The sequence below is a fragment of the Nelusetta ayraudi genome, unplaced genomic scaffold (genome assembly GCF_046127955.1).
Source record: "Nelusetta ayraudi isolate G7.1 ecotype Tasmania unplaced genomic scaffold, CSIRO-AGI_Nayr_v1 ptg000019l, whole genome shotgun sequence".
Classification (NCBI taxonomy): Eukaryota; Metazoa; Chordata; class Actinopteri; order Tetraodontiformes; family Monacanthidae; genus Nelusetta; species Nelusetta ayraudi.
Genome location: NW_027466069.1, coordinates 6,542,501 through 6,563,737, shown reverse-complemented (window position 1 = coordinate 6,563,737; position 21,237 = coordinate 6,542,501). Strand labels below are relative to the sequence as shown.

At 48.8% G+C, this 21,237-nt stretch overlaps 1 protein-coding gene across 1 annotated transcript in view; it reads left to right on the top strand.

The window, feature by feature from the left end:
* Positions 1-21,237, top strand: part of klhdc8b (kelch domain containing 8B) — a 55,881-nt gene that overhangs the window by 26,733 nt on the left and 7,911 nt on the right. The window contains exons 2-3 of the mRNA XM_076026647.1: positions 8,567-8,731; positions 10,901-11,125. Of these exons, the coding sequence (XP_075882762.1) occupies positions 8,567-8,731; positions 10,901-11,125 (390 nt within the window). The remainder of the gene's footprint in view (positions 1-8,566; positions 8,732-10,900; positions 11,126-21,237) is intronic.

Below are 21,237 nucleotides of genomic sequence, written 5' to 3'. Positions count from 1 at the left end.
TTGATGGTCTGCGGCTGGTTGTTGCGTCGCATCTTAAGTCGTCGTTGTCCATCACGCAGCCAACGTTGATAAATGGGACGTCTCTCCGTGGCAAACGTGGAGTTTTTTGCTGAAGAATTTTTTCTGATTTTTATTTCTTGCGCTGCTTTTTTTTAAAAAAAAGAGCAGCAGAAGAGCAGCCTGCCGCGGCTGAGGCTAATTTGACGAGCGTCCTCCGCTGATCGATGCTGTGGCTGCGGGGGGGGTCGATGAGGTCGGAGCCCCGGCGGCTTCATCTGCAGCGGCGTGCAGAAAGTTTTCTTTTTTTTTCCGCACCACGCTGCAGTTTCACTCTGGCTATCTGCCCTCCGGTGGCGGCAGGCTGTTCAGTCCCTGCTGCGTCACGATCAACTTCCTGTCAATGAGGTCGATGTGGCACCTCGCCCTGTGTAAGCAGGAACAAACAACAATAAAAAAAGATGGTGGTGTCCAATACACTGCGATTGAACTGGCGACTTGTCCAGGGTGTCACCCTGCCTTCGCCCTAAGGCAGCTGGGAGAGGCTCCAGCAGACCCCCGTGACCCTGAATGAAGGAATAAGCGGGTCGACAATTTCACCTCGTTTTTACTTCCACCGCAACCACATTTCCCTTGCGGCCTCTATCACCTGTGGCCACACATGGTGTCGCAGCAGCAACAATAACAAAACCCCCATTTTGTACAATAGCAGCAAAAGAGCAAACGGAAGCCATTTGATTTCGTTTGTAAAGAGTTCGTAGAAAACACTTCATTCATTCATCTTCCATACCCGCTTCTTCCCGAGCTCAGGGTCACGGGGGTCTGCTGGAGCCTCTCCCAGCTGTCATAGGGCGAAGGCAGGGTGACACCCTGGACAAGTCGCCACATAGAGACAAACAACCATTCGTACTCACATGCACATCTATGGACAATTTAGAATGTTCAATTGACCTCACATGCATGTTTTTGGAGTGTGGGAGGAAGCCGGAGAACCCTGAGAGAACCCATGCAGACACAGGGAGAACATGCAAACTCCACACAGAAAGGTCCCAGGCCCGGAATCGAACCCACGACCTTCTTGCTGTGAGGCGGCAGCGCTAACCACTGCGCCACCGTGTCGCGAAAACACTTCAATCAAAGTCTATTAAAGTCTATTAATCAGGGAACAGGGAACAGTCAGTTCCCTGAGGGAACTGACTGTGTTTAAACCAGTTTACCCACCTGGAAGTTTTCTGACTAAAACCATTAAGTTCCCTTAACCTTTCTCAAATTTGACACAGTTTGCTGCAAATTGAGGTTTCACTGAGGGCTCGCCTCAATTTGAACAACAACAGCAACAAGGTGTTTTTTTTTTCTTCTTTTAATTCCCCTTTGACCAGCTGGATATTCATCAAGACCGTAAATCAGAAAACTATCAACGCGGGGGAGGCGATAAACTGGAACTCAACAAGAATTAATGGCGCTGCGCCGTAACGATTTAGTCATTCAGTGGAGGGCGAAATGAGTTGTGCACTTGTAGCCACTCGCGAAGCAGAGATTAGCGGCGCAGCGAGGAAAAAAAAAATCGGCACACACTTTGCTGCGTGCGCGCTAATAAAACTCCCAGTTGGAGAGCCGAGAGCCGCTGTGATTTAGAGACTCGATTCAGACGCAAAACGTCGGGAGTTCTGCTCTGACGTGAGTTTTCCCAGGAGACGCTAACTTCGTTAGCGCCCTCGTCGCTGCGGGTGGAGTCGACTCCGGCGGGAGACTCAGCGAGTCAGCGTTTTAGCCGACTCAGCCAAAACTATCTGCGGTAGCTTCCAATAGCCCCAGGTTATGGCGAGACACGAGCGCTCGTTCATCACCGGGGGCCGTTTCTGTCACGCCGGCTAATTAACACAGATTTTCCCCGTTAGCGCCGTTTTTCCTGTCACCTCCGACTATGATCTCCATTCAATCAAACCTCTGAGCTGCGAAAACGCACAATTTCCTCGCTGGGCTTCCGCTGTAGAGAGTTTTTTTTCTTTCTGCTAAGCACTCGGCTCACCGTGCCTCCACTGTATAGTATTTCGCCGCTGCTACCTTTGTTTCTCCAGCTAGCACGGCCCGTGAAAATTGCTAACGGCCTCAGGCGGGTCAGCGGAACACTCTTCCTTTTTAAATCCCTGCATCAGTAGAATTTGGACTCTGCTGCAGAGTCATTTTGTGAAGTGGACCCTCATCAGCAGGAAGTGGAAGAAGAAAATTGCGAGTCGGGTTAAGTGGAGCTTGTTGCAGAGCTCGGAGGAAGAGGGAGGAACTGGAAGCGACCTTGTCAAGGTGAAGCCGGCCGCCTTCGAGACGCCCGGAGCCTGAAGTAGCTCTGAAATCAAAGTCTGGAGAGTTTCACCTGACAACTGACCAATCAGCATCCACTGAGGATAGAGGAGGCGGAGCCTACAGGCTGTGAGTTTAGCTGAGCCTGGATCTGTTACCAACCGGTAGAGGAGCAACCAGATTGGTCCGTTTTGAATTTGACTCTCTGAGTATCTTTCTGATTGGTCGACCTCGTCTAAAACGATCTCCTTTTTTTTAATTGTCCAAAAAACTTGGTCGAAGTTCTGAAGGTTCTGAGTGTATGGAGATGCGTTTCCTGCTCGGTGTCTGCGGGTTCTCTGGTGGATCAGAGCCTCTCTGGTTGAAGCTGCTCTCCAGATCAGGTCCAATCTAGCAGGAAGCTGCTGGAGAGGGAGACGAGTGCTCTCACTCTGAGGAGAAACCAATCTTTTTTTATTTCCTTTGCGCCAAAATGCCGATGAGCTGTTGCTTGTTTACATATTTCAGTGGTGATTTTTCTGAGAGGAAAATAAAAAATACACGCCCACTCAGCCGGTTTCTGAAAGTGTGAATATAAATTCATCCATCTAAAACGTGGTACGTCTGGATGCAAGAGAAGCCGAGAGACGGAGTGTTTTTTTTTTTTTTTTCGGGCGTTGAGAGATGAGAAACTAATCCAGGAAGACGGAGTGGAAATGTTAATTATTGAGAAAGGGGAGAAAAGAAAAGAAAATTGCGGCGGAAATTAACCCCGGCAATCAGGGAGATGAAACATCTGCAAGAGACAATGACGTACAAAACCAAAATGTGATGGTGGCTGAGAGAGAGAGAGAGAGAGAGAGAGAGAGAGAGAGAGAGAAGGAGAGAGAGAGAGAGAGAGATGATTTATCTGGCAGGAGGCGGCAAATTGCAGCTTTAAAAAAAAAAAAACATGTTTTTTTTCAGTTGTTTCTCAGTGTTTGGGATCTTCGTTCCCTCTGCTGCTGCTGCTGCTGCTGCTGCTGTTGCTGCTGCTGGTGCTGTTGTTGTTGCTGCTGCTGCTGCTGCAATCTGTTGCACCAGGCAGGCGCCACTATTTTTGGACGGAAGCCTGACCTTTAGCTCCGCCCACGCTCCGCTGCAGCCCTTTGATGGCTCGCTAACAACGTAACCCTTCGTTCACACACTCAGCCCCAGCACTTTGTGCTTGCGTATGCGCGTGCGTGCCTGCGTGCGTGCGTGCGGTTGGTTCACATAATTGATGCCTCGGGAGGCTTTTGGTTTATTTCGGGAGCAGCGTAGAAGCAGGAAACAGCGTTTTATTTTGAAATGTGTCGACGGTATCTGCTGCTGCCGTTCTCCTGCGGGGACTCGGAGCTGCTCAATTACACAACTACCGCCGCAGCGCTTGTGTAATTACGGCTGCGGCGCAGCCACAACATCTCCACACAATCGCACTCAGGAACTCGCTGGAGATGCGACTGCGGATCGCAGAGGCCACACTGGGTGGCGCTCTCTCACACATCCGTCTTGAAAAGAGCTCGTCTGAGTTGTTCGGGAGTGTTAACGAGTCAATCAGACCAATCAGTGAAGAGCAGGAGAGAATGAGAGAAGAGCTGAAGACTTTTTCCACTTCTGATTGGTTCACACTTTACTCGCACTCGGCCCACCTTTGCCGCCGTGGGTTGCCAGGTTTTCACAGAAACCCCCCGTTCTGGTTATTCCCCTCCCGAGTATCACCGACAGCTGGTGTTTATGGATTTCCAGGTTGGATTTCCAAACTCTGAGGTTCTGAGAAGTGTCGTCCGCTGTGCCGAGCTCAGCGTGACGCTTTTCAACCCGACGTTTTGTTTTTTTCTCTCTCCCCCCCCCCTTTGACGGCGGTAAATCCGCTGTGATGTTGTTTCTCCCTGTTGGCGGCCTTCAATCGGTGCATTTGACTCACCCATCGATTGACCTCGACCATCGATTGACCTCTCCCTGTCCTTCCCCTCCCCTCCACCTCCACCTACCTCCTCCCACTTTTGCTTGGGATTGTGTAACTTAATAACGGAGACAATTGTATGTCAATGTGCGTTTTTCACGTGACGGCGAGTTTGAAATACATGCCAAACGTTAAAAAAAAAAAAAGGTCAGTGAACCCAAGAATGAAATAAATTAGGAAAGAAACAACAAACAACAACAAGCTGCTTGCGGCGGTGTAGTGGCTGTGGCAAACAAACAGCTGCTGGAAGAGCCAGTTGATCTCAGAACCCCGGACGTTCATTAGAAGAAGTGCGGCTCTCTTTTAAAAGGTCATTCGGGGGGGGCTCCACCCACCACAACGACTAATCCAGTAGTTCTGTTCATCATCATCATCATCATGAGTCGTCTGCACTCTACTTCTCCAGCCACAGTGCATCGTGTTTGTTTTGCGCGCGTGTCGGGTTTTGGTGACGGCAAATTCATCGCATTTGACAAAAAAAATTCTCGAGGAAAGAAAGACACAATTCTTGCGCTTTCAAGCTGTTCTGAGGCGCAAAAACACACCGTCACAGCACAAATCAAAACATGCTGAAGCTTTTTAAACAGACAAATAAACATTATTAAAAAAAAAAGATCTTTGAAAGCAGCACTGGGGATTTGAGCAGCTGCTGAGAGTCGACAGACGTCTCGTGTAGAACTACAGACGACTGCTGTGCCGCAAACAAGTGCAAATATTGAAAAGACTCGGAACTGATTCACTTCTTCACTCGCTGGATCAGAGACATCAGCCCAGAGTGTCGCAAAATATCAGAAATAGATTGTCTGACAGCCTGCAGGCTCTAGTCTGTGTGTGTTGGCTGTATGTGTGTGTGTGTGTGTGTGTGTGTGTGTGTGTGTGTGTGTGTTTCCTTTTCGTTTGCAGACGTGTGCGTCAGTGTTTTCAGACGCTGCGAGCCGTGTTTCTGCGGCGGTGACTCAGTGCTTGGCCCCGGAGAGACACCCCATAATAACGTCCTCCAGGTTCCGCCGTCGTTGCCATGGAGTCGCCAGTGGTGGCGACGACGAGCAGAGGAAAAGAAAAAAAAAATCGGATTAGAGCGTCACTGCAATTACAGCGACGTGCGTGAGATTGAATCGACGGTGGCCAAATGACCATTACAAACACACACACACACACACACACACACACACACACACACACACACACACACACACACCCACACACACACAGGTTCTGATTGGCTGATAGTGACTCTTGTGTTTGAATCTCTTATTTTGATTTGTCAGTGTTAACATTGGTTAAAATTCCATTTAAAATTGAAAAAACAAATAACAACAAACAACAAACTAACAAAACAACAGCAAATGGGCAACACAAAGCAAAATTGTCTTGTCACTTCAATTTTCCAGTTCACTGTAATTTTGGCAGCCGAGTAGGAGAAAAAAAAAACTACTAAAATAACAAAAGAAAACAAAAGAAAACAAAACAATGGAAATTGTTAAGCAGTTTCGGTCCTTGTGGAATAAAACACTTTGGAGGACAGAAACAAATCATGCAGAATGTGTCCGCTGGTGCTGAGCGCTGATGGCCGTTTAAAGAGACAATTTGTCATTTCAGAGGTGGTTTTGTGTGTCGGCAGCAGCAGGTGTGAGCCACAGCAGCAGGTGAGACAACACTCAGGTGGACGACGCTAACATCGTTAGCGTCGTCCATGAGAAAATGGGTAAAGCCTGAACTGAAAAAGAAAAACTGAAATTTTAGAACCCATTGTGGCCCCACCAGTCAAAAAGTTTACCCACCCCTTGGCTAGAGGTTCAGCGCTGCCACACTGGAGGCGTTTGGCACAGAACTACGCCCTCTAGTGGTCGAAGGACGTTGCCTGTCGCTGCTTTAATATGAAACTCTTCACAGCAGCTGCACGGAAACTCGGCTGCTGTTGGTTATGCTGCTCAGCATTTTCAGAATTTTGGGGAAAATACAACGAACAGAAAAACCTGTAAATTTTTTTTTTTTTTTTAGAAGGAACTAAAAAGGAGAATTGTCAGTCGTTCAGCCTGTTTGATCGGCGCTCAATATTTCTGAGTAAGCAGTAAAGTTCCCTGAAATAAAACCTATATATATTTTTTCCACGTCTGCCTTTTTTTTTTTTTTTTATTGGCTTTTCATAAAACTCTGAGTGAACTCCAGGCTCCTCTGTCTGTGTTAGCCTCGTCCCTCCTGTGGCTAACAGACTTTTTATTGACGGGAGATTTTCACCGTCCCATACAAGCGTTCGAGAAGCTGCTCCGCTGACGTGACCTTGGGTGGAAAAAAAAAACAAAAACACAGAACACAAAAAACAAACAAATCAGTGAGGGCCTTGTGACAGTAAGGGGACCTGGGGGAGGGCGGGGTGATGGTGATTGGTTCGCTGGGACGGGATCCGACTGACAGCTGATTGGTGCAGCGACTCAGCAACTTTGTTGCCGACAGTTTGCCAGAAACTGCATCGACTTGAACTTCAAGTGGAGACTTCAGCATCTTCAGATGTGCTGCCCTGTGGTTGACGGCAATTTGGTCTGATTGAAGTTTTTCCGACGGCTGTTTCACTTCCCGCCCAGAAAAACTCGTCTGCAGCAACAGATACACAACAACCGGTTCGTTGTTTGTGTGTTGTTGGGGTTTTTTTGCACACTCGATCCTCCTCCTCCTCCTCCTCCTCCTGCAGAATGTAATTAATTTTGTCTTCCCCTCCTCCTCGCTGTTGCCACGCTGCCGTCCTTTGTGTTTGACAGATTTTCTCTGCAGTCGTCACTCCGCTCCAAATGTGTTTCAACTTCTTGCCCTTGAACGTTCAAAAAAAAAAGAGAAAGAAAGTAAAATTGTCTGCTGGTGTTTCTTGCCGCGAGGAAAGAGGGCAAACGAGACGGAGCGCTTTTGACTCATTATAGTTTTGGAAATACCTGAGAAAAAGAGGAGATTCTGTGTTGAGCGCAAAAGCCGGCCCGGCCGGCTCTGATCAGCGCGGAGCGGAATGAGGAGGGAGGCAAAAAGGTTTTCAATCAAAAGTCTCTTGGTGAGAGTTTAAAACTCGGCCGGGAACTGATTGAAAAAGGACTCAGTTCGATGTTTTCAGGCTCTTCCACTGCACGTCACGGTGTTGGCCAGCTAGCCAGCTAGCCAGCTAGCCCATAATCGGCTTCTCCAATGTAAACTGTTTGTTTACAAAAAAAATGCAACAGTAAGAATCTTGTAAATGCGGAAGATGTTCATTATGACTGTGTGTGCGTGTGTGTACAATTATCTATGTTGTGATAATTAAGAGCTGTAAAAGTACTCAGTATTATCCTGGGGGGAGGAGTCAAACAGCGGCTTTGCATCTCAAAGTGTGTGTGTGTGTGTGTGTGTGTGTGTATGCACGTGAGTGTCTGTTTCCGTGTCCGTTTCACCGCCCGGACGTCGTCCCCTCGCGCTTGATGCGACCGCGCCGTCCTTGCTGCGTCATTAGTTTTATGCACAGCAGCAGCGGCAACAGATTTATTCGCAGCTCCGACGTCCAGACTCTCACCCCTCACTCTCTCTCTCCCTCTCTCTCTCTCCCTCTCTCTGTCGGTGACTCTGGTTGGCTGTTAATCCTTAAACCGTCTCTTAACCATCCTCTCTCACTTCCTGACCGTTTTTTTTCTTTTGTTCCTCGCTGCTGCAGGGACACCGTTCGCTCGCTCAGCATCTTTTTTTCTTTCCTGTAGCTCTGCATAATGTTAATGATTCTGCAGCAGCACGCCTGCACGCGCGCGCGTGTGTGCGTGTGTGTGTGTGTGTGTGTGTGTGTGTGTGTGTGTGTGTGTGTGTGTGTGTGTGTAAGAGAGAAAGTGAGTTGAGTGAGTCCAAGGGGTCAAGGACTTGAACAAAGTTATGCAAATGGCTCAGCATCAAACACATGTTCAGATCTTTATCTTTCATCCTGGGTGAAGTTGAAGCAGTTTTGCACAATTTATCATCCCTTTAACAACAGCAACAACAAAAAAAAACCCTCTGGCATATTTAGCCCGGTCTTTACAGCCAAGATTGGCTTTTCCAGCTGTAGCCGTTAGCAACGGTGCACTGGACGTGCAAATTACAGCAAGATGAAGCGCAAAAACATCCGTTCTGCGTGTGTGTAAGTCGGGGGAGGGAGCAGTATCAGTGGGCAGAGCCCTTTGTGACGTCACAAAGGGCTTTATTTCCAGGGAAATTGTGTCTGGGCAGTTTGTGGAGAGTCGAGAAGGAACAAAGAGGTTCTCGGCAAAAACATTTTTACTGATCTCTCTCTCTCCGTCTCTCCATCTCTGTCTCTCTCCGCTACAGACGGGAGGGTCTACGCCTTCGGGGGGATGGGGCCCGACACGACGCCTCAGGCTCTGATCCGGGTCTATGAGGCTGAGCGGGACGAGTGGCAGCCTCTGAGCTCCATGCCGACGCCGCGGTACGGAGCCACGCCCTTCGTCCGGGGCAACAAAATCTACCTGATGGGTGAGTCCTCTCTCTCTCTCTCTCTCTCTCCCTCTCTCGTTCTCTTGCTCTAAAATTTCCTCCCGGCTCTTTCACATTTTCTCCAGTTTACGGCTCACAGGTCTTCTGTGCTTCTCCTCCAGACGACCTGGCCGCTCTCAGCAGCTGCTGAACTCTCCAGGACTTTCTTTTTACAAAAATATTAAAAAATTTAAAAAGGCCTCAGAGCGCTTTAATTTTTCACAGAGATGACGTCATTTTGAGCCTCTGAACAGCTTGAAAGAGTAAGAAAACTTTTTTTTTAAAAGAAAAAGACGATTTCTTCTGAATGTTTGTTGTCACCAGATTCTCCACACAAGCTGCTGCTACAGAAGTAGCCGCCGCCGCCGCCGCCGCGGCCAACTCAGCAGGACTTCCCCGCTGCTTAGCTGGAAAAATCTGTTTGCATAAGTTTTTAATCCGCGTGAGGGACAACATATCTTTTTCTTTTTTTTTTGCACAGCAAGAGCAGTGCACAAAAACACACTTGACATTCGGCTCCAGTCGCTGTTACTTCGCTGCCGGCAGCTGCAGCTTCGGTTATTTCCACATCAGTGTTTTCGTCCGAGTTTCATCAGACGGATAAAAAAAAAAAAAAAAAAAAAAAAAATAGAATATAAAGAAAAACCTTGAGCCTCAAACGCTTGTTTTAAATTCAGTCTGTACACTCTCTCTCTCGAGCCGTCCCCAGTGTCGCACAACTCTGCGTCTTTGCATCGAGGACTCGGCTGAAACGTCGAGGTCAGAGGTCGACGCCGAGACCAGCAGCCGAGAGCGTCGAGCTATGACGGACTGACTGACGAGTCCAGATATCTGGTTTCCAGTTCACTGGTCCAGTTGCTGCAGCTGTAGCTGGAGAAGTGGAGCTACCAGGAACTGGAGCCGCAGCTCCACTGGTCCAGCTGCAGCTCCACTGCAGCTTCACTGCAGCTTCACTGCAGCTCTACTGGTCCAGCTGCAGCTTCACTGCAGCTCTACTGGTCCAGCTGCAGCTTCACTGCAGCTCCACTGGTCCAGCTGCAGCTTCACTGCAGCACCAATACCAGTGCACTGGTCCAGCTGCAGCTCCACTGCAGCTTCACTGCAGCTTCACTGCAGCTTCACTGCAGCTCTACTGGTCCAGCTGCAGCTCCACTGCAGCTTCACTGCAGCTCTACTGGTCCAGCTGCAGCTCCACTGCAGCTTCACTGCAGCTCTACTGGTCCAGCTGCAGCTCCACTGCAGCTCCACTGCAGCTCTACTGGTCCAGCTGCAGCTTCACTGCAGCACCAATACCAGTGCACTGGTCCAGCTGCAGCTCCACTGCAGCTCTACTGGTCCAGCTGCAGCTTCACTGCAGCACCAATACCAGTGCACTGGTCCAGCTGCAGCTCCACTGCAGCTCCACTGGTCCAGCTGCAGCTTCACTGCAGCACCAATACCAGTGCACTGGTCCAGCTGCATCTCCACCGCAGCTCCACTGGTCCAGCTGCGGCTCCACTGCAGCTCCACTGGTCCAGCTGCGGCTCCACTGCAGCTCTACTGGTCCAGCTGCTGCCCTACTGCACCTGAACGTGCACGCTGCAGTCAGGCTCTGACGTCCTGGTTGTCCCTCCCCTCCGTCCCGAAGCTGCTGCTGCTCCTCCTCTCCTCCTTCACTCACCCACCTGCTCCGACTGACCTGCTCCACTGTCTCCTCGCCGCCTCCGCGTCGGTCTGACTCGCGTCTCTCTCTTCTCGTCTTTCCTCCCTCTTTCCCCTCCACACATATCATTTTTTCCTTCCTTCCAGTCTGACTGAGTCGTTTCCCCCCCCCGACAAAACTCCCAGAAATCACTCAGCCACCTTCAATTTTCCTCCTCATTCATATTCTCGCCGCTCTTCCCTCACGGCTTCGCCTTTCTTTCAAGGTGAGGTTATGATTTGTTAAGGCGAATAAACAACATGTAGGACCTTCCCCCCACGCCCCGCCCCCGTTCTCCCCCTCCCCTACTGGGGAAGAGGAGCACCCTGCTGCAAGGCTCTGTTGCAGGCCCACAGTTTTAATTCCTTCCCTGTGCAGGTCTGCATGCCTGCATCGACTTTTTTTTTTTAAAAAGTAGCTGAGTCTCCACAAGCGTTAACAGACGGTTCCCAGGCTCGCTCTCACAGCCGCTGCTGCTCCCCCTGCAGGTGGCCGCCAGGGGAAGATGCCCGTGACGGCGCTGGAGGCCTTCGATCTGGAGACGCGCAGCTGGACGCGCTACCCCTGCATCCCCAGCCGCAGGGCCTTCGCCTGCTGCGCCGGCAGCCAGCGGAGCCTCTTCAGCCTGGGGGGCCTCCAGCAGCCGGGGCCACACAACTTCTACTCCAGACCGCACTTCGTCAGCACCATGGAGGAGTACGACCTGGACCAGGGTGAGTCCACCAGTTCTCACCGCCTCACCGAGCTGGGCTGCTCCTGATTGGCCGCCATCAGGCGACGGCATCGTTCATTGTTATTACTCTGGTGTGATCATCACGACTGTGTTCAACAACAGCACAACCAGCACTGCAGGCACGACTTTAATTGGGAAAAACAAGGTCAAGGTCACCTTTAATTATGGTGCACATTAGAAAACCAAATTGCAGAAAAAACTACGACACAAACAGAATAATCATAATAGATAATAAAGTACAGATAATTAAAAAATATCAGGAAAAACACAATAAAAAAATTCATGAATTCTTCCTTTTTATTATTCTAATTTCTAAAATAATAATTAGCCTCGCTAACAGAAGTAGTTCTGCAACTTTGCTGGCCTCATTTGCACTTCTGTTTGTCAGGTCATTTGTCATGAGATGGGAAAAAACAGGAGCCCCTTTTTAACCAGTGAGGCCGCCTGCTGCCCACCTGCAGTCACTGACTCCTTTGTTTGCGCTGATGTTTTCGTTGAGGGATTCGACTATTAGTCATTTTTCTCCTGGGCGCCGAAACAAACTCTGTGCTGTTTCCATAAAGTGTTGAGCAAAACCTTTTTAAATCTTTTTTTTTTAATTTTTTTTTTATGTGAATGCAAAAATCTGAAATAAATGGTTGCCGGTGAAGTGGTGCGGAAAAGGACGAAGCTAAAACAGCGGGAGCTCGCGTGCTAATTCACGGCCGCCGTGTTGTTTACCGATGTGGTCAAATGTCTGAGGACTCCCTGAGTTTTAAAAACACAGTAATCATCGGCGCCGCCGCTAACCGCCTCTGTTATTTGTCTCCTGCTATTTTTTTTTTTTTTTTTTTTTTGTGTTGTTTTCTTTGCTTTTTGGCTAATTAACGCGATGCTCAAATGCAGGCCGATGAAAGGTAGAAAAGCTCTCAAAGTAATTATGTCCCCGCTCAGCCATCCAGTTGGCCGGAATAATAACCAACAAACTGAAGCAACATCCACCATCCTCATGCTCTTCCTCGCTGAGGGAGGAATCTGATTGGGCTGTTAGCACCGTGTCAGACAACGACAACGATCTGCTGCTTCTCAATAATCCGGCCCAAATATAGAGGAGATTAGGACTCATTCAGGTTGGAACATATGACACGATGCGCGATGGAAAACACACTGTGGCACTGCTGCAGCTGAGACACACACACACACAGTCACCCGGGGCCTTTTTTCGCACTGCCTTGAAATGTTGCTGCATTAAACATAAGCCTACAAAAGCTACAAACCTCGGCGGTTTGAGGTTTTTGAGTTTGCGGTCTTGCAGCAGTGCTGCCGGTTTCTGCTGCACCCCGACAGAACCAGAATCAGAGCCAGAACCATAACTGGGCTGCAAAACGACAAACTCTAATTGGCCCCTGTTGTTATTATTGTTATTACGGTTGCTTTCCAAGCGGGAGCCGCTCGGTGTCAGAGCCGAGTCCCTCCTGAAGCGCCGCTCAGCCTGATTTTAATGTGGCCGCCGCCGCCGCCGTGTCGGTGAGATGACAAGCGGGATCTTTCCAGACGGACGGATCCCTGAAGTGTCAAGAGTGTCAAACCACCAGACGTCCAGCTCAGGATTATAAATCATGTCCTGCCTTGTGCCAGGGATTTGGTGCGGATGGGAGGAAAAAAAAAAGAATAATAGATTTTCGAGGATTTTGAAAGAGATAAATCCTGTCAAAGTTTTTCTTGGGCTGAGGCCAAAAGGTGGCAGCAGAGTGTCAATCTGCGGGACAGTAGTTTACCGCTGTGTTGTGGGCTTTTTGTTGTTTGTTGGTTTGTTTTGCCGAAGACGTTGCAAAACCTCTCGCCTGTCAGGGCAGCAGTGTTGATGTTGGACTGGTCACCTGTTGATGATGTCACAGTGGGATGGACCAGTGTGGACTGGCTGAATATTAGCCCCATGTTTGCAGGCTCCTGCTAAAACAGATGCTTTGTGTTTTGACCTTCCACGTTGGAAGAAGTGGAGAAATGGGCAAGCGGGGGTCTGGGTGGGGGTGGAGCCAACACCTGGCTGCAGGTTTGTCTACTGACCCAGGGAAAGGTATTGGGGCCTTTTGTGACATCACCGAGGGCTGATTTCCAGAGAGAAGCTGAAAGGATTCCGTGTCCAGGCTGACTGGCCACTATTATTTGTTATTTTATGATGCAGATCCAGCATTAGATGATGATGATGATGATGAAGACTATGATGACGATGATAATGACGGTGGTAAAGATGATGATGTAATGGCTGCGTCGGCCAGCAGGGGTTTAGGGCTCGGCGGTTGAACAGGATCAGCTTGGGTTGTAAGCTGCTTGTTAAATATTAACGGTGATGGGAGGAAGAACGAGCGAACATGAGTGACCGTAAACGCTGAGTGATGGCGCCGTCGTTTCAGCCTCGCAGCAGCACTTTGTTACTGCGAGGCCTTGAATCATGGAGCAGCAGCAGCAGCATCTGCAGAGGCAGCAGCAGAGTTTGTCCAGGGATTCTGATTCTGATTCTTTTAATGAAGACTATGCATAAACCCCCCATCAATGTTCAGAGTTCAGGATGTTGATTCGTCTTCAAGTTCAAAACGTTGAAGAAAAAGAAGCGGATAAAACCAGCGATCAATGGACCTCAACTCCAAAGAGTCCTGTGATGAGATGAAGGATGTTCCATGTGTGGCAACCCAGCGTCGGATCAGACAGAATCCATCAGCTGCGCCTCGTCATCGTTAGCGCTCCGATGGTCGAGACAGTTGTCAGCATCGAGGTTGCTGATTTCATCGAATATTCTAAAAAAATATTTGTCCCCGTCGTCGAAGGGCGTCGCGGTTTGAAACAGCAGCAGCATCTGGTGGATCAGGTGGGAGAGGACGTTTCTGCTGGTCCAGATGCTCCTCTGTCGTGTTTGCATTCAGAACCCATGTGCACACACACACACATACATGCACACGTACACACGCAGTCAAAGTGCGAAGGTAATTTCGCGGCTCACGGTTGGATGGGCAGGAGAAACCATGAGAGGGTTTTAATAGGCCGCTGCCATCCGAGAGCCGTGTTTACATTGTGTGTGTGTGTGTGTGTGTGTGTGTTTGTGCGTGTGTGTGTGTGTGGGTTGTCGTCGTCGGTATTTAACTTTAAGGGGATTACCGACTGTCCGCAACCGCTCGCAGCTGAATGGAAGCGCCTCTTCTTCCGACTTTAGACTTTAATGTGTGAAGCGGAGCCAACGGGACCGTCCAACCACTCACTCACCAGGCCATGCACGTGCACGCACACACACACACACACACACACACACACACACACACACGCACGCCACCCTGTCAGCCAGCGATATGATGTTCGATTCAAAGCTCCCCGTCAGGTTTAATGCGCTCGGCTTTTCTTCTTCTTCTCTTCCTTTTTCTCGCCCATCCCTCGCTCTCCCTCAGCTCCTCCTGTGTGAGCCGCCACTGATTCCCACTGAATGCAGGTTTTTCCGCCTGTGTGCGTGTGAGCATATGTGTGGGCTTCAAAGTGACTGCAGCGCGGTGGGAAGAGGACCAGTCGAAGGTTTGGCTCTGCTGTTTTGCTGCGAAGCTCCGTCGTAACTGAGACCATCTGCACTTTTCCGACTGAGGGCTTTCCAGCGCCGTCGGCCGCAAACTCAACACGCCGACGTTTGCAGGTCATTTACACCGCGAGGTGTTGCGGTTTTGGGCCGCGCATGCAACTTCAATCAGGGAATTTTCAACCCCGCCGGGACCCTGTCACGCTTGTCAGCCGCCTTCGTGCTGCAGCGCAGTAGAGTTGAATCCATTAATCGATGAATCGAGTGGAATCAATTGACTGCAGTGTTTCGCATGGACCCTTGTTGTGATGCATGTGATACTTTTTGCAGTTGCGGTTTAAGCCGGCTCTGGAATGAAGGATAAGGTGTTCATCGTTTTAAGATGATTTTTTTCACAATGTTTTTACAATTCATTTTTGCCCGTTTAAATAATCATTAAGATAATCCATTAACGAAACTCGTCGACAGCTGCGACTCTGCAACACAGACGTCTTTCTCCATTATCTCAAGGCGGATGTTTGGAAACCGGAGACGATTCACGTAAACTACATTTTTGGAGTCATTTGATTTCTCGAGATAAAAATGACAAAATAAATCACTGTAAGCTGAGCAAAGTAAATAAATCATTCATTAAAAACACCAGAAAGTTTCATCACATCGACGTGTATTATTATGATTTTTTTTTTTACTTTAGCTAGCGAAGAGTCCTGGGAGGGTTTTTGCCGCCGCCTACTGGTTACGCCTGACGACAATGTCCTGATCGGTGCAACAAACTGCACATCAGAGCAACAGCCAATAATAACAGAAACAATTTGGTTTCTGCTGCTGCACAACTGGATGGACAGAACAAAAATATTCACATCCACCCATTATTTTCTTTTTTTTACTTTTCATTTTTTTCACTCTCCACCATGGTGCCTTGAAGGCAGAAGTGACGGAGGACCACTGACGCCACCGTTCCCTAATAGAGGTTTTAACCTTCGGGGCCTTTGCTTAATACCTGCGACGTTTATTACCTGCTCATTTCTCACCGCGACTGAAATGTTTTAATCAAAGCGATTTGCATTTTAATGTTCTTTCTCTCTGCTTGGGGTTAATGGACGTCCCGCTGCCGCTTTTCCCGGTGACTCACATCCCGCTGAGCACGGGTTGTTCTCACCGAGCGGAGTCGTGGGACGAATTGAAACGGAGCGAACGCATACCCGGCTGTAAACGGATCTCTGGTGTGGAAAAAAAAAAAAAGCCTCACCGAGGCCTCCTGAAGAGGTTTTAAAGCTCTGGCAGAGCTCATTTTGGAAAAATAGCTAGCCCGCTAACAACTAGCGCTCTGTTAGTTGTTAGTCAGTCGTTAAATGTCACTGGCTGAGCTCCTCCCCCCACCACCAATGGACGCCACCTGTGCCCCCCCCCCCTTCAGCCTCCCTGATTAACAGACAATCACGCAGCAGTCGGCTCCCCGACGCTCCTCCTTCGCCAGGACTGCTGCTCAATTGGCCCAGATGTCAAAGGAAAGAAAGAGCCAATCAGAGGCCGCCTTGACGCCTCTGCGCCTCACGCGGCTGACAATCAAGCCGGGCGACGCTGATTAGAATTTTCTTTCTTCATTTTTTTTTTCTCCTCCCACTCGTCTGCAAGACGAGAAGGTGAGACCCGGACGTCTCGTTATGCAAATGAACGTCTCGGTTTCAGCGACAATCCCCCCGGTGTGAGTCCTGGCAGGCTTAAAACACAACACTAATTGTGTCGAGTCGGATTTCGGACTTGGCTCGAACCTTGGCTCGTGTCTTTTAACGTCTCAGTTCAGGGGAGATCTGGTCTGAATGAGTAGATGCATCTGACGCACATGATTGTGAGTTTGCTGCACTGTTTAGGTGCTGTGGACACGCAACTGTTACTGCCAACTTGGGCGTCCACCAGCCTGTGGTTGTGTCTGCGGACCATCAAAAAAAAAAGAAAGAAAAGAAATTCATGGAGAAACTTTGAATCTTCGTCCACTATCCAGAAGACACTCAACTCAGTGGAACCAGAACTTCTGCTGAACTCCTTCGGGGACCCAAAAGTTTGTGTGTGTGTGTACGCACAAACGCAGAAAAGACTTTTAGACATAAAAAAATGTTTTGTTTGTTCAACTTCATGTCCTGAAGCGACAAATGGCAACCAGAGCTGGGAAAAAAAAATACTTTCTGTTTTTCTTTTCAGGATTTTTTCCTCCCACATACATCATCTTCTGCCACTGGCATTTTATTAGCTTCATGTTCCGGCGCAACGTTCTGAAGGAACCGAATTTTCCACGTTTCGGTTGAGCCGGTTCCTGCTTTTATTTCCTGGGCTTCTGATTGGCCGACATTGTGCCTGTAAACAGAATTGCTACTTTTTGTTTCAAACAAAATACCCATTGGTTCCCCCCACAGCACGCAGGGTGTCTTATAGCATTCCAGACACACACATGACCACACGGAGGCGCTGTTACTGGACTCGTGCACGCGCTGCAGAATCACGTCACATGTGGTTGCCGTCGACGCTCTAATGGACACTTCCTGTTACGGGGACCGACCCCTGTGGGTGGCGGCTCTTCTTCACAAGATCGATTTGGAGAAGGAGGAAGAGGAAGAGTAGGAGGAGGTGAAGGAGAAGAAAAGGGTGACAAATCAGCGGGCGGAGGTAAACAGGAGGAAACTGGAGCGACAGCAAATTGTCTTGTTTTCACTTTGATCCTCTTGGCTTTGTGGAGGTCGGCGGCCAGATCCCTCAGACCTCCTGCTGATTTTATTATTACACCTTTGCTTTTTTTTCATTAAAGCGCAATCTGCAGCCTAATGACACGGTGGCACCATCCAGCGATTCCTGCCGCTCGGTTTGCTTTGATCAGACTCCGCCCTCCTGTTGACTCGCCCTGTCGCTTTACTGAGCCGGTTGCTTGGTTTTTTTCTGGCTCTTCTGATATTGGATTTTTTTTTTCCTCGCTGCTATTAAAGCTGCCAGCTCCTCCTGCCCACTGATGATTGTTTTTGTTTTTTTAATCTTCCCCTCTACTGTGTCTGTTTGACAGGCGAGATGCCAGGAAGAGGCGAAGCAGTCAGACTTTAAAGGGCGACCCGGATGTAGAGGGCAGTGACTTAGTCGATTAACTGATTAATCGACTTTAACTGAACTTGTTTGGTTGCGGTTTTCTTGAATCGAAGCTCTGTCTCCCTAATTTCCCAACATTTGGTTCTGCTTGGAACTTTTGATTCTCTTGTTGTCATTTCTGGATTTACATTTTTGTCTTTTAACTTTTACACTTTTTGTTTACCGTTTTCAGACAAATAAAATAATGGATTAATCGATTAGCGAACGCCATTAGCTTCCAAGGCTAATTCCGCCACTGCGGCGGGAAAGTTCAGGGCCAATTCACCATGACGGCCAGTCGGTGGTGTCTTTTTCTTGTTTCAGTCGCTCTGCCGCCACTAGGGGGCAGCGGTGGTGGGACGATAACGTCTCCATTTCTTTTCTATTCCATTCTGCTTGTTTCTTTGCCGCCTGGTGGCAGGAGGAAGTCAGTGCAGCCTGTTTCTTCCTCACCTTTTTCCGAGACTGAGATGTTTCTGGATTTTTACAGCGTTTCCTTCCTGGTTTGAGGGTCAAACTGGTAGTTCAGAACTGTGGGTCCAACAGAACATTTCTGAAGGAAGATTTTCCTTTAAAATAAAACACAGCTTGTCATGCTCTTCTCTGTTTGTCCAAGGATTATCTCCACAATAAGCTGGACAAACAAAAAGAAAAAACTCTCTCCTCTTCTTCTCGCCTTCTTCAATGTGCCGCTTATCTTCCTGCAGGAAGTCCTGCTGCTGCTTTTTTCTTACGCTGCCGCATCTCCTCCAGTGCCGGCAAGCCAAGTGGATTAGCACATCGATCCCTGAGATCGATAGCACGCAGGCTAGCTTGCGCGCTATTAATCTGCGTCGCGCTGCAGGGCGATGATCTCTCTCTTTCTCTTGTGTGTCTGGGTGGTGGGATTCATGCTCAAAAATTAGAGCGACAGCGGAGAACCGAAAAAACAAAAAAAACAAAACGAAACAAATGCAAGAGGCGGGGTGAGGCGAGAGCAGGCGAGACAGTCGGGGCCTCCTCAGATTTAATTCCCTCCTTTTGTCTGGTTTTATAAGAAATGAGGCGGCAATAAAACTACGAAGGAGGAAGGGAGAAAAAAAAAAACGAGGTTCCCCGCTGACTGCTGGCGCCACTTCTGCTCTTGTTTAGGGGAATCATCGCAGCGGTAAACACCAGCCGAGAGCGTCGGAGCAGCTTTTGTTGCACTTTGGCTCCGCAGGGACGTAGCATCAAAACTGAAGCGGAGTCTTTTCAAGTCCATGTATGCAATTTTAAGTGCCGATCCGCAACCAAGTGTGTCTGACAGCATGCCAGCTTCACTCTGATCGCACTGACAACCACTCACGCAGTTTTTTTTGATAATCGATAGTGTTCTTGCAGAAGAGGCTGAACGATGAAACGGAAAAAAAATGATGTAAATACATGCATTTATTTATTTTTTTTTTTTTTTACCATTTTCTCCCTGCAGTATCACAAACACTTATAGCTCGCAAAATTGCTGAGATGACAGGTGCCCTCCGTCTGGTGCTGTCCATGGTGCTGAAACTAAAAATAATGGCCTGCGACCCATCATCCAGTCCGCTGCTTAAATTAGATTAAACCGAATGAGTCAACTTCATTGTTTTACATACATACATATATATATATATATATTTATAACAAATCTGAAAATGTGTCTACAAACCAGAAAGTAAATTAGATTTAGCCCAGCCTGCCCAGCCTTCCCTCTCGGCAGAACACAACATTTTTAACCAGGAAGTGAACATGACCGGACTCTGACTTACATAAATAGTCGGTGGAGCCTCATTCGCTCACGCCGGCGGCGAAACAAACCGGCTTTCTGTCGTTCCCACTTCTTCTGATTTCTGCACCAGAGGAACTCAAACAGGGCTTCGCCCGGTGTCTCGCAGCCACTTGATCTCCACCTCAGACAGGCAAAGCTATTTTTTGCCTGTCTGATTGGCAGAGAGCGCCCCCTCTCATTACCTCCGTCTTTCTGGCGTTTTTTTTTCCACCTCTGCCAATATTCCAATATTCCATCTCGGTCCTGGGATCCGTTCGTTTGAGGCTCAGCTGTTTTTCCAGGGCCGTGCTTTAATGTGCTGCATATTTTGCATCGTTGCCGCTTCAACCTCGTGTGTGTGTGACTGTGCCGTGTGATAGACACACACACACACGCACACACGCACACACACACACATCAAAATTGGACGATTGATTTGCAGCTTTAAATAACTCGCTCTGCCCTCCTCCAGCTGTGTCCGGCTCGGCGCCACCTGTCTGTCACTCAGCGCCAACAGCCTGCACGTACTGTATTCTGCCCTCCTGGTGGTCCAGCAGGAAGCAGTGAGCCGTAAAATAACCGCCGCTGATATGTGGACACGCATGAGCCACGAAAATCCCTAAAAACAAAAACAAAAACAAAACAAACAAAAAAAATAAATTTACTGTGTGTGTACTTACAATTTACTGTAATTTGAATTTTATAAATTCAAAACTAAAATATCTCTGCGGCTTCGTTGAAACCTGAAGTCGGGTCTGAACAGGAGCAAACGTGCAAACTGTGTTGGATCCCCGAAGAATAAGCTCTTCTTCTTTTGACAGCTTGCTAAATTAGCCTCGGAAGCTTCTCGCATGTTATGTCACCGTATCAATTTGACCTGATATCACTTCATAAGCAGGAACAAAACACATTCAATTCTGACATCACTGATTTTGATTGTGGCTCTTTTTTTTTTTCCAGCTCATATCTTTCCAAAATCAAATGAAGATGTTTCCCCAGCCTCAATGACGCCGCCTGCTGGCTAGCACTAGCATCGGGAGCTAGCGCTGCTCCTTTCTGACACTTTGCCGCGAACCTCCTGCAGTAAATTCTTTTGTTTATCCTCAGTCTTCATGCGTCTGTCGTAGCCGAACGGCTGCTGAGCTTAAAGTCGCAGCCAACGTCCAGTCAGATGTTTTCTGTGCCCCTTTTCCCCTTCTGTCTCCAGCCGAGGGTGCAGAGGCACCATGATTATGATGATGATGATGATGATGATGATGATGATGATGATGATGCATGGACATTTCATGGTGAACGGTTAATAAAAAAACCCAGAAAGGGCACTTGAATTAATTGGCTGAATGGGACGTGGAGATGGTCTTTTATGGCCCTGCCGACTTATCTGGCAGCTGCAGAGGTGACCAAGCTGGCGTGTCGCTCTGAAAGCTCCGCCCCCGGCTCCTCTCCTCCTGTGCGGCCCACATTAGCATCTTATCTGGCCTCCGCCGTTCTCCTCGGCTGAGCGGGTGCCGCCGGTCGGTTTCGCCTCCTGCTCTGCGAGGCGGCGACGGCTATCGTGCCGATCGTCCTTCCTGCCCGGAGACGCCGTGTCGTTTACGGGAGATCGGAGGGAGTCACTGAAATCCTTCTCCATCTTTTTTCCCCGCCTCTGCCTGTGAACCCACAACGCACGACACACTGGTGC